The sequence below is a fragment of the Schistocerca nitens genome, chromosome 4 (genome assembly GCF_023898315.1).
Source record: "Schistocerca nitens isolate TAMUIC-IGC-003100 chromosome 4, iqSchNite1.1, whole genome shotgun sequence".
Lineage (NCBI taxonomy): Eukaryota > Metazoa > Arthropoda > Insecta > Orthoptera > Acrididae > Schistocerca > Schistocerca nitens.
The window spans coordinates 771,165,961-771,179,199 of NC_064617.1; the positions used below are offsets into that span (position 1 = coordinate 771,165,961).

Below are 13,239 nucleotides of genomic sequence, written 5' to 3' on the forward strand. Positions count from 1 at the left end.
TGTGGAACGGCTTGCCATGCCATTTCCACCTGGCGCCTCAGTTGGACCAGCGTTCGTGCTGGACGTGCAGACCGCGTGAGACGACGCTTCATCCAGTCCCAAACATGCTCAATGGGGGACAGATCCGGAGATCTTGCTGGCCAGGGTAGTTGACTTACACCTTCTAGAGCACGTTGGGTGGCACGGGATACATGCGGACGTGCATTGTCCTGTTGGAACAGCAAGTTCCCTTGCCGGTCTAGGAATGGTAGAACGATGGGTTCGATGACGGTTTGGATGTACCGTGCACTATTCAGTGTCCCCTCGACGATCACCAGTGGTGTACGGCCAGTGTAGGAGATCGCTCCCCACACTATGATGCCGGGTGTTGGCCCTGTGTGCCTCGGTCGTATGCAGTCCTGATTGTGGCGCTCACCTGCACGGCGCCAAACACGCATACGACCATCATTGGCACCAAGGCAGAAGCGACTCTCATCGCTGAAGACGACACGTCTCCATTCGTCCCTCCATTCACGCCTGTCGCGACACCACTGGAGGCGGGCTGCACGATGTTGGGGCGTGAGCGGAAGACGGCCTAACGGTGTGCGGGACCGTAGCCCAGCTTCATGGAGACGGTTGCGAATGGTCCTCGCCGATACCCCAGGAGCAACAGTGTCCCTAATTTGCTGGGAAGTGGCGGTGCGGTCCCCTACGGCACTGCGTAGGATCCTACGGTCTTGGCGTGCATCCGTGCGTCGCTGCGGTCCGGTCCCAGGTCGACGGGCACGTGCACCTTCCGCCGACCACTGGCGACAACATCGATGTACTGTGGAGACCTCACGCCCCACGTGTTGAGCAATTCGGCGGTACGTCCACCCGGCCTCCCGCATGCCCACTATACGCCCTCGCTCAAAGTCCGTCAACTGCACATACGGTTCACGTCCACGCTGTCGCGGCATGCTACCAGTGTTAAAGACTGCGATGGAGCTCCGTATGCCACGGCAAACTGGCTGACACTGACGGCGGCGGTGCACAAATGCTACGCAGCTAGCGCCATTCGACGGCCAACACCGCGGTTCCTGGTGTGTCCGCTGTGCCGTGCGTGTGATCATTGCTTGTACAGCCCTCTCGCAGTGTCCGGAGCAAGTATGGTGGGTCTGACACACCGGTGTCAATGTGTTCTTTTTTCCATTTCCAGGAGTGTAGATCCCGTATTTCTGGATTTCCGGAAGGCTTTTGACACTGTACCACACAAGCGGCTCGAAGTGAAATTGCGTGCTACTGGAATATCGTCTCAGTTAAGTGACTGGATTTGTGATTTCCTGTCAGAGAGGTCATAGTTCGTAGTAATTGACGTAAAGTTATCGAGTAAAACAGAAGTGTTCAAATGGCTCTGAGCACTATGGGACTTAACATCTATGGTCATCAGTCCCCTAGAACTTAGAACTACTTAAACCTAACGACAGCACACAACACCCAGCCATCACGAGGCAGAGAAAATCCCTGGCCCCGCCGGGAATCGAACCCGGGAACCCGGGCGTGGGAAGCGAGAACGCTACCGCACGACCACGAGATGCGGGCAGAAGTGATTTCTGGCGTTCCCAAGGTAGTGTTATAGACCCTTTGCTGTTCCTTATCTATATAAATGATTTTGGAGACAATCTGAGCAGCGGTCTGCTGTTGTTTGCAGATGACGCTGTCATTTATCGACTAATAAAGTCATCAGAAGACCAAAACAAACTGCAAAACGATTTAGAAAAGATATCTGAATCGTGCGAAAAGTGGCAGTTGACCCTAAATAACGAAAAGTGCCAGGTCATCCACATGAGTCCTAAAAGGAACTCGTTAAACTTCGGTTACACGATAAATCAGTCAACTCTAAAGGCCATAATTCACCTAATTCCCTAGGATTTATAATTACGAACAACTTAAATTGGAGAAGGCTAACCAAAGACTGCGTTTTATTGGCAGGTCACTTAGAAAATGTAAGAGACCTACTAAGGAGACTGCCTACACTACGCTTGTCCGTCCTCTAACAGAATACTGCTGCGCTGTGTGGGATCCTTACTAGACAGGACTGACGGAGTACATTGAAAAAGTTCTAAGAAAGGCAGCACGTTTTGTATTATCGCGAAATATGAGAGAGAGTGTTACAGAAATGATACAGGACTTGGGCTGGAAATCATTAAAAGAAAGGAGTTTTTCGTTGCGACGGAATCTTCTCACGAAATTCCAATCACCAACATTCTCCTCCGAATGCGAAAATATTTTGTTGACACCGACCTACGTAGGGAGGAACGATCACCAAGATAAAATAAGGGAAACCAGAGCTCGTACGGAAAGATATAGGTGTTCATTCTTTCTGCGCGCTCTATGAGATTGGAATAATAGAGAATTGTGAAGGTGGTTCGAGGAACCTTCTGCCAGGCACTTAAATGTGATTTGCTGAGTATCCATGTACATTTAGATGTAGATGTATTCGCCACACGTAGTCTGGCTTCAGCTGCCAGAGACTGTGGTCAGGTATGTGTGAGTTGCGTTTGCGTGTGTGTGCGTGCGTGTGTGTGTATGTGTGTGTGTGTATGTGTGTGTGTCTGTTCTCTGTTTTCGACAAAGACCTTGTTGGCCGGAAGCTTATTACGTGACAGTCTTCTTGTTGTGCCTACTTGCGACTCAGCATCTCCATTATATGGTGAGTAGCAACTATTCTTTTCATAACATTATAGCAAACTACGAACTGACCCTACGCCTTATCTTAGAAGAGAGATTAAAGAAAGGCAAACCTACGTTTCTAGCATTTGTAGACTTAGAGAAAGCTTTTGACAATGTTGACTGGAATACTCTCTTTCAAATTCTAAAGGTGGCAGGGGTAAAATACAGGGAGCGAAAGGATATTTACAATTTGTACAGAAACCAGATGGCAGTTATAAGAGTCGAGGCGCATGAAAGGGAAGCAGTGGTTGGGAAGGGAGTGAGACAGGGTTGTAGCCTCTCCCCGATGTTATTCAATCTGTATATTGAGCAAGCAGTAAAGGAAACAAAAGGTCGGAGTAGGTATTAAAATCCGTGGAGAAGAAATAAAAACTTTAAGGTTCGCCGATGACATTGTCATTCTGTCAGAGACAGCAAAGGACTTGGATGAGCAGTTGAACGGAATGGACAGTGTCTTGAAAGGAGGATATAAGATGAACATCAACAAAAGCAAAACGAGGATAATGAAATGTAGTCGAGTTAACTCGGGTGATGCTAAGGGAATTAGATAAGGAAATGAGACACTTAAAGTAGTAAAGGAGTTTTGCTATTTGGGGAGCAAAATAACTGATGATGGTCGAAGTAGAGAGGATATAAAACGTAGACTGGCAATGGCAAGGAAAGCATTTCTGAAAAAGAGAAATTAGTTAACATCGAGTATAGATTTAAGTGTCAGGAAGTCGTTTCTGAAAGTATTTGTATGGGGTGTAGTTATGTATGGAAGTCAAACATGGACGATAAAAAGTTTGGACAAGAAGAGAATAGAAGCTTTGGAATGGTGGTGCTGCAGAAGAATGCTGAAGATTAGATGGATAGATCACGTAACTAATGAGGTGGTATTGAATAGAATAGGGGAGAAGAGGAGTTTGTGGCACAACTTGACAAGAAGAAGTGACCGGTTGGTAGGGCATGTTCTGAGGCATCAAGGTATCACAAATTTAGTACTGGAGGGCAGGGTGGAGGGTAAAAATCGTAGAGGGAGACCAAGAGATGAATACACTAAGCAGATTCAGAAGGATGTAGGCTGCAGTACGTACTGGGAGATGAAGAAGCTTGCACAGGGTAGAGTATCATGGAGAGCTGCATCAAACCAGTCTCAGGGCTGAAGACCACAACAACAACATAGCAAATTCGGGTTTGGCGAGTGGGCAGGAGCCGTGGGGAGACAGTGTGGAGGCGGCTGCGGCGAGGCCGGCGCGACGCCCGCAGCCCCAGCGTCAGAGGCGCGACACCAGAACACAGGGCGCCGCCGACAGATAAGCGCGCCGCGGAGAGACGGACGCCTCGTAAACGTGACGGACACCGCCAGCCGCCAGCCGGCAGCCGCCGCCTCGCCGCACGTCGCACCCACACCTGCACCGGCGTTACCTGAGACGCGCGCGCCCGGCCGAATCCGTCTCTCCCCCACCTTCACCAGCAGGAGTGTCAGCTGGAGGTGACTCCCCTACTACATCTCCTCGAAGCTAAAAATTTCACGGCCACCAACTGCCGGAGCCAGCGAGAAAGTAAAGCCTCCTTTTATTCTTCTCATTAATTAAATTTGTTGGAATTTGTTGTGGCGTCCCAGCACAGATCCACGCTACAAATATACATAGTGTTTCAGTAAGCGCGAGCAAAAATTTAACGGGACATACAGAATGCTCTACTGGACAGTTTGAGGAACGGAACCTGGAGTCGGAGAAGCCAGCTTTAGGACATAATAGGAACAAAATCACATTACAGTGAACTTGTTGACTTATATTAGTTAACAGCGAATACCATCATTCACACAATGTACTTACCATTATACTGTATCTTACAAAATATGCTGAAACTGTCTGCCATCAACGTCAATGCAAGCATGATACTGGCGAAGAAGACTCTGACGCACTCTGACAAATGTCCCAGGTGTGCTTCGAAACACATCGCAGGCAGCTACAATTCTGCCAACTAATTTCATCTCCGTATCTACTGGGTTCTCATACACAAATGACTTTAGATATCCCCATAGGAAACAATCAAGAGGATTCAGGTCGAGTGACCTCACAGACCATGGATTATGATCTCCCCTTCCAATCCAGTGACCAGGGAATACAGCACTGATTGTTGTGGACATCCACACTGAATTGGGGCGGTGCACCGTCTTGTGGTATCCACATCCTCTCACGAAGAGTCCAGGATACGTTCTCCAACAACTGAGGTAGAAGTCTTTGCACGAACTTTAAATACAAACGGCCATTCGGACGGCCCAGTAGAAGACAAGACAAAATGAGATAGTCACCTACAATGCTAGCCCAGATACTCACAGCAAAACACACTTGATTGTGTATAATACAGTGTGAAGGTTTTCCTCATCCCAGTAGAAGTCAGTTGTTAATCAACTGAATTTCCACCTCACTTACGGTATTAAACTGAATATTGTTGACGTATAGATTCCACTGTCAGTTTACGTATGCATGATATCCATATATCCATATTCTCGATGTCATATTCACTGCCATTGCTGTTAAGTAACTACTTCATCAGGAAGTTTTAAGATCGAGGTCAGTTCCGTAATTTCAGTCCAATGAACTTGGATATTTTTTCATCATTGAAAAAGATATTCATCAGCAAGATGCAAACACGGAGCAGTTCATGAAACCAAGAGGTATATATATAACTTCTACACAAATTTCCATAATAACAAAAATTTTCAGTGTGTAAATGGTGTTTCTCTATCCGGCATAGACTGGCAGTCACATACAGATTTATGGCCAATGGGGAAACATTCTAGTTGTTGTCCTACGCAACGAGAATTCCCTCAGATACATTATTTATAATAAATATCATCGACTATTGCAGATAATGCTTCTACTACATTAATAATAAAGTCCCAGAATCTTTTAGAAAATAAAAATTGGAAAAAAACTTGGAAGCAGCTAGACGTGAATCTGCTATCTTACTCTTTACAGTTTACGAGATGTCAACTATAAATGGTTCAAATGGCTCTGAGAACTATGGGACTCAACATCTGAGGTCATCAGTCCCCTAGAACTTAGAACTACTTAAACCTAACTAACCTAAGGACATCATATACATCCATGCCCGAGGCACGATTCGAACCTGCGACCGTAGCGGTCGCGTGGTTCCAGACTGAAGCGCCTAGAACCGCTCGGCCACTTCGGCCGGCTGTCAGCTATAGTACGGCTTGAAAACGACAGTAGTGCCTTTGTTGTTGTTGTTGTTTTTGTTATGGTCTTCAGTCCAGAGACTGATTTGATGCAGCTCTCGATGCTACTCTATCCTGTGCAAGCTTCTTCATCTCCCAGTACCTACTGCAACCTACATCTTTTTGAATCTGCTTAGCGTATTCATCTCTTGGTTTCCCTCTACGAGTTTTACCCTCCACGCTGCCCTGAAATACTAAATTGATGATCCCTTGATGCCTCAGAACATATCCTACCAACCGATCCCTTCTTCTAGTCAAGTTGTGCCACAAATTTCTCTTCAATATCTCCTCATTAGTTATGTGATCTATCCATCTAATCTTAAGTATTCTTCTGTAGCACCACATTTCGAAAGTTTCTATTCTCTTCTTGTCCAAACTATTTATCGTCCATGTTTCACTTCCATACATGGCTACACTCTATACAAATACTTCCAGAAACGCCTTCCTGACACTTTGTTATATTGTACAAAATGTCTAAAGGCTGTAACTACAAGTGTTTGTATTCGAGATTTGACTATAACAAATTGTACCAAAGACGCTACTGACAAAGTATCATTGCGCCGTAGCACTGGAACGGTATACTGTCATAACACGCAAGTTATAATACGACAAGACTTTACCTACCTGTATGTAGTTTCTTGTAATTTTATTATAACAAATCGCACTTAAAACAACACCTTTTCGACAGATAATCAATGCGATGGTGTTTTGAAACAGCTTATATTCATACAACATAAGCTATAAGCATAAAAACTACCAAACACAGAGTTCATCCCCTTATGAGTTTGTACAATAAGGCGTCTCCTAAATTCTGCTAGTGACGCAAAACCGATGCTGCTTTCGAATAGAGAAGTTCCTCTCCGTAAGGCAAAAATCTGACACGGCTGCTTTTCAAGCTTCGCAATGTAATGTAACGTGGAATTCCACCGGACCCCATGAGAAATACTGGCCCTGCAACGAACTTATGACGTCACACTAGTGGTCTCGCCTGCCATTCATCGTAACCGCTTGGCAACGTGCAGGGCCCACGGGAAATGTCTGCATTATCGAAAAGGTAGCCATTAAACGTATCAACTTCGTGATGTGTTACTGAGAGCTTGTACTTATTTAAACGCATGTTTCAGAACTATCAGAATCGTCTGAAATAGTAACTCGCTCCCCGCCGGAGATGGCCGTTGGCACTCGTAAGACTTGTAGCGTCACATGCTGTGACGCACGCCACAAGGCCCAGACATCTCGTCGGCCCCGTATTCGATGCTGTGATGTCACCAGCTCCTCGTCCAAGAACTTTTTCACGTCCCGTGAGAGGAGGACTCCTTAAGGCTCGGCCCCGGGCGTTTACCATGGGACGGCAGCGCCGTGCTGTCGGCGGCCACTTGACTTCCGGAAAGCGACAGCTGCGGGGAATTCGCCACGCCGGCGGCCGGCGGCCCTGGGAGCGGCAGCGCCTGCGTCGGAGATGCGTCGGCAAAGGCGGGCAGATTGTGGGCGCGAGAGGCCAGCACGTATCGCGCGCGGCATCTGCCGTGGATTTACTGCGGGGGCGGCGCGCCGCCCTCTCATCTCGCCGCCCGGCGCCTCGCCTCGCCTCGCCGGGACACGGGACAGGCGCTGAGGGGCCCGGCCGGGTGAGCAGCGCTCCCAGGCGAACCGGGTTCACGCCCAGGTTAGGGACTTCTTCCTCCACTCGATCGTGACAGCACTTAATTACGTGCTCTCAGCCTCGCTGCTGTCTGGGACGGAAAGGAATCCCCACACCTAAATCCAGGCCAAAACAGTCCCTGTCGTGAATGTTATGGAAATGGGCTAAATTCTCAAACGACATCACAATTTTCTTAACATCAATACGGAAGTACTAGAAACCTTCGGAGAAAAGAAAAGTAGATGTATGAACATCAAGAAAACCAGTACTACGGAGGAAAAGTAGAAAAGTTGAAGCAATGTATAGAAGGACTATGCACAGGAAAAGTCCTTGAACACAATGTTACGAAAATTTATATTATAGCTTTTCATTCCACATCCCTAGAGGTACAGATTGCTGCTCGGGTAACGAACCACTGAAGAGTCAGGGATTTTCCAGCCAAATACTAGCTGCACAGGTAGTGGGGCAGAGGGAATCCCAATAGATGACATGTGTGTGTGTGTGGGGGGTGGGCATTACCAGTTCCAGTACCCAGTATTTACCTTATGATCAAGGAAAATCTCCCGAATACCTTGGTCAGAACCAAGTATGGGAACTAATTTTAATTTGGAACGGTAGGTCCCAGATAAAAAAAAAATATATGAAGCCGCTCTACCACTTGTGTACATTTTCATAAAAATAACGGGAGAGAAATCAAATGACCAAATTTTCGCAAATATGTATGGTCAGAAAACCTCTTTCTAAGTGGTACATAGTCATTTTTACTTATCTCAAACACGTTAAGCAATGCGGAAGTAAAGCAAAATTTGAATGTTCTGATCCTTATACTATTTGTTGTGTGCTGTCCTTAGGTTAGTTAGGTTTAAGTAGTTCTAAGTTCTAGGGGACTGATGACCATAGATGTTAAGTCCCATAGTGCTCAGAGCCATTTGAACCATTTTGAACTATTTGTTGTCAGACGTAGTGTGAGACTCGCCTGATCAGTCATCGTCGACGGTAGTTATGAAATCTCGCGGATTGCAGAGACAATGACGGAAGAAGAAAAATAACCTGCTGTGTGTATTGGGTGGCGTTTGATATGGTACACCGTAAACACCATTTACTACACACTTACCATATACAGTGAAACATAATTCTACGCTTACTTGCAATTAGGAGGGTTACTGGCTTTACCACCTCTGAAACAACTATGTGCGTGTGTGCTGTTTCAGACAGTGTATTGAAGCTGACTATACCAGCAAAATGGTTCAAATGCCCTGAGCACTATGGGAATTAACATCTGAGGCCATCAGTCCCATAGAACTTAGAACTATTTAAACCTAACTAACCTAAGGACATTACACACATCCATGCCCGAGGCAGGATTCGAACCTGCGACCCTAGCGGTCGCGCGGTTCCAGACTAGCGCCTAGAACCCCTCTGCCAGCACGGTCGGCTGACTATACCAGCAGCTCCTACTCCTTACAACAAACTGCAGAGAATTTACAACCAAACTCTGCAGTTACAGCATAGCACTAACAATTTACAAGGCCAAAATAGAGCTGATTTAGAACCATGACAGTGAAAGAAAAATTACAACTGATTCCTCTTATGGAAGCTTCACGCCACTCATTTGTGCCCAAACAGTCGTGTCGATCTCTGAAAATCACTCATCACACTCTAGCTGCCTGAGATTCAAGCGTTCTATAATGTATATAAATATGACAAAAGCATTAATTTTCACTTATTTCAAAATTTAGCCCACCTATATTAGTAATTAATGTATGCGCATGGTTTTTGTCATCACGGCACTTGGACACAAATGTGACTTTTTCTGTTTTAGATCGTGGCGGTTCCTGCTACAACGCAATAGACGTTTATTACATTTCAGTCAATTTCTTATAAATACCTTTGATCGTAGATTATAAAGAGACGGGAAAAAAGCTGCGGTTGTGAGGCAACAAGTTCTGTTTCCACAGCAGTCATCTGTTGCAACAAAGAGAGTAGCGGAGCATAGAGGAATGAGGGTAGGTCGCCTTCGGGGTCGCTAGTAAGGGGATGGTGGGTACAGTTACAGTCTGATGACAGCCGTAAGTAGAGTCCTGACAGTTTCGTCCAAGTTAGTTTTTCACTTAAGCACAATATATGTGGCTGCCTCGAATAAATATCAATTAATGGCACCCTTCTTTGCTGCTCAGGACGATTGCACCCCAACCCATTAACCAAACAGATAAAAAGAACGTTAATTTAGGCCAATAAGCGCTACATCTGCGAGGAACAACGAGTAAATGACTTAGTGGTACCGACGGCAAATATGATTCCCATTCTTGATAGGTCCTCGAAAACCAAGTCTACAATTATAGCATTTGAAAATATAGAGGAAGCTTTTGAAAATATTGACTGGAGCAATCTCTCTGAACTACTGATGGTTCAAATGTGTCTGAAATCTTATGGGAATTAACTGCTAAGGTCATCAGTACCTAAGCCTACACACTACTTAGCCTAAATTATCCTAACGACGAACACCCATGCCCGAGGGAGTACTCGAACCTCCGCCGGGACCAGCCGCACAGTCCATGACTGCAGCACCGTAGACCACTCGGCTACTCCCGCGCGGCTCTACTGATGGTATCAGGGATAAAATGTAGAGGGCGAAAAGTTTTATACAACTTGTATAGAAACGAGGCAGCTGTTAACAAGAGTATTGTTAGACGGGTAGATCGGATACTGATTCAAACTGAGGAAAAAAAGAAATTTCTGGCACAACTTCACTAAAAGAAGGATCGGTTTATAAGACATACACTGACGGAAAAATCCTAACACCAAGAAGTAATTAATGTAGAGTAACTTTGTTTCGTGAATGCATTTGTCTGGCGGCCGGAGTGGCCGAGCGGTTCTAGGCGCTACAGTCTGGAGCCGTGCGACCGCTACGGTCGCAGGTTCGAATCCTGCCTCGGGCATGGATGTGTGTGATGTCCTTAGGTTAGTTAGGTTTAAGTAGTTCTAAGTTCTATGGGACTGATGACCTCAGAAGTTAAGTCCCATAGTGCTCAGAGTCATTTGAACCAATACATTTGTCTAGGTAACACATTTATGTGATTAACTTTGCAGTATCACAGATTAATGTCAGCGCGAAAAAAGTCATAGCTAATTTGAATTGCTGGTGGATTAATAGCCGGTGTGACTAACAGAATGCTGATGCTGGAGTTGTTATCCGAAGATGTCCCATATGTTCTCGATTGGAGACAGATCAAGGAAATATGTCGACACTCTGTAAAGCACATTGGGTTGCGACAGCGGTATGTGGGCGAGCGTTATCCGGTCGGAAACACCCCCTGGAATGCTGTTCCTAAATGGCAGCATACCTGGTCGAATCATGAGATTGACGCACAAATTTGCAGTCAGGGTGGGGCGTGGGATAACCACGAGATGGGCTTGCTGTCATACGAAGCCGCACCTCAGACCACAACTCCAGGTGTAGGTCCAGTGTGTCTGAGGTACAGACAGATGCAGGCGATCACTTGGCACCCTTCTAACCAACACACGACCATTACTGGAACCGAGGAAGAACCAACTTTCACCAGGAAACACAACAGACCTTCACTCCGCAATCCTATGCGCTCTCACTCGACACCACTGAGGTCGCGAACAGTGGTTTGGACTTTGGAGTTCGTGAAATGGCCGGTGTAAGGCGTCTCGCTCGGAGCTGACCTTGAAGTAACCGACTTGTAACACTTCGTTGTGTCACTGTCACAGCCATACTCCGAACACGACGGTGGACCCTCTCTGTGGCCGTCCAGAGTCCAGTCTTCTTGCGACCGTACATTCTTGTGACCACCGCAGTCATCATGTACACTGGCTAGATTCCCGTAAATTCCTTCTGTAATATCGCAGAAGACGCATCCAGCTTCTCGTAGCCCTATTGTAAAACCTCAATCAATCTCAGTGAGGTGTTGATAACGGCGGCTTCGTATTTTTAAAGGCGTTCCTGACTGACAATCAGCTCACTACGTCCGACACCAAAGGTACCTAACGCTCACAGCTGCTACAGCGCTTATTTAAAGCAAACCTGAATTGCACCCTCATAGTGGCGCTCCTAGCGTCGCTATCATGCGACTGGCGCGAAATTTAAATAGACGTCACTTTTCAGATGTGGAAACACGCTTACCATCTGCCGTTTATCTCGCACAACTCCTTCTTGGTGCTGGTATTTTTTTCTGTCAGTGTATCGTGAAACATCAAGGAATTGTCAGTTTGATAATGAAAGGATGTGTAAGGTGTAAAATTTGTAGAGAGAGGCCAATGCTTGAATACAATGAGCAGTTTTAAATGGGTATATGTTACAGCATTTATGCAGAGATGAAGAGGCTTTCACACAATACATTAGCAAGGAGAGCTGTATCAAACAAGTTTTGGGACTGAAGACCACAACGCCAGTTAGTACTTTATCGAAACAACAGTCCCTGTATGAGGTATCCGCCACAGCAATTCTACGCTGCCTCCACTAAAGCCCACAGTTCAAGAGAGGAAATTAGGTAGGTAGCAGTACGATGGCTGTGTAGACTTCCTGTATTATTAACAAAACAGTATCAAGTTTCGATGTCATCTATGCTGCATGCAATTTTCTTCTTCTAGTTACTTAATTAGCTCCAGTCAGTGCGATGTAGTTTCTTTACAGAGTATGCATAATCATTGAAAGTAGATACAGAATAAATGAACGGTAAGAGTTAATATTAATAGAACTACATAATTCTGTTGAAATATTATGTATCAGTGCTCTCTCTTAAATGTCCGCAGCTCGTGGTCGTGCGGTAGCGTTCTCGCTTCCCGCGCCCGGGTTCCCGGGTTCGATTCCCGGCGGGGTCAGGGATTTTCTCTGCCTCGTGATGACTGGGTGTTGTGTGATGTCCTTAGGTTAGTTAGGTTTAAGTAGTTCTAAGTTCTAGGGGACTGATGACCATAGATGTTAAGTCCCATAGTGCTCAGAGCCAGCCTCTCTCTTAAAAACAACTATAACTGACAAGCATAGAAACCTTAACACTCTTACTTACATAAACATCACTGCTGAAATCCTTTTTCATATTCACGACGTGTTGAAGGAGAGTAATCATCTTCAAATGGTACATTTTGGTCGTTTTATTGGCATTACTGTCTGCCGTGAAACTTCCTGACACATTAAAACTGCGCGGTGCGCCGGTTATCGAATCCGTATCCAAGAATTTCGTGGCCTATTGTTCAGTCGACAGCTGTCTACGAAACTCACGGTTGCAGGATCGAATCACGGCACCGTGCTCAATTCAGCCTGTCAGGAAGTCTGAGAGCAGCGTACACTCCGCGGCGGAGTTAAAGATTCATTCTGGACTCTCCGTCGTGCCTGTGACATTTCTCCCCCACGCGTAGGACTCTTCAGCCAGGGGTACGGTTCTGGCAACCGTTGGTATGTACGAACCTGGGAATACAGGCGAACAGCTGAGCGATGTAGGTGACACGAATATGGCAGAGATTAACCGGGTGCGGCCGACTCAATGCAGAAGCGTTCCCATTTACTGCGAAGTCATAGAACAGAAGCGTTCCAATATCTGACCATGTCATCATGACTTTAACTTAGGTCTACTGAGCCGTGCGCGGCTCGCGGGCATGCCGTTTATTGCTCGTCATCTTGTTTTTGTTGTTCTGTCGCCTCGTTTTTCTTTTAATTCGA

At 46.1% G+C, this 13,239-nt stretch overlaps 1 protein-coding gene across 1 annotated transcript in view; it reads left to right on the plus strand.

Annotated features, from left to right (window-relative positions):
* The first annotated feature begins 7,260 nt into the window (after positions 1-7,260).
* LOC126252558 (spidroin-1-like) overlaps positions 7,261-13,239 on the plus strand; it is a 77,899-nt gene continuing 71,920 nt past the window's right edge. The window contains exon 1 of the mRNA XM_049953459.1: positions 7,261-7,545. Coding sequence (XP_049809416.1) covers positions 7,261-7,545 — 285 coding nt within the window. The remainder of the gene's footprint in view (positions 7,546-13,239) is intronic.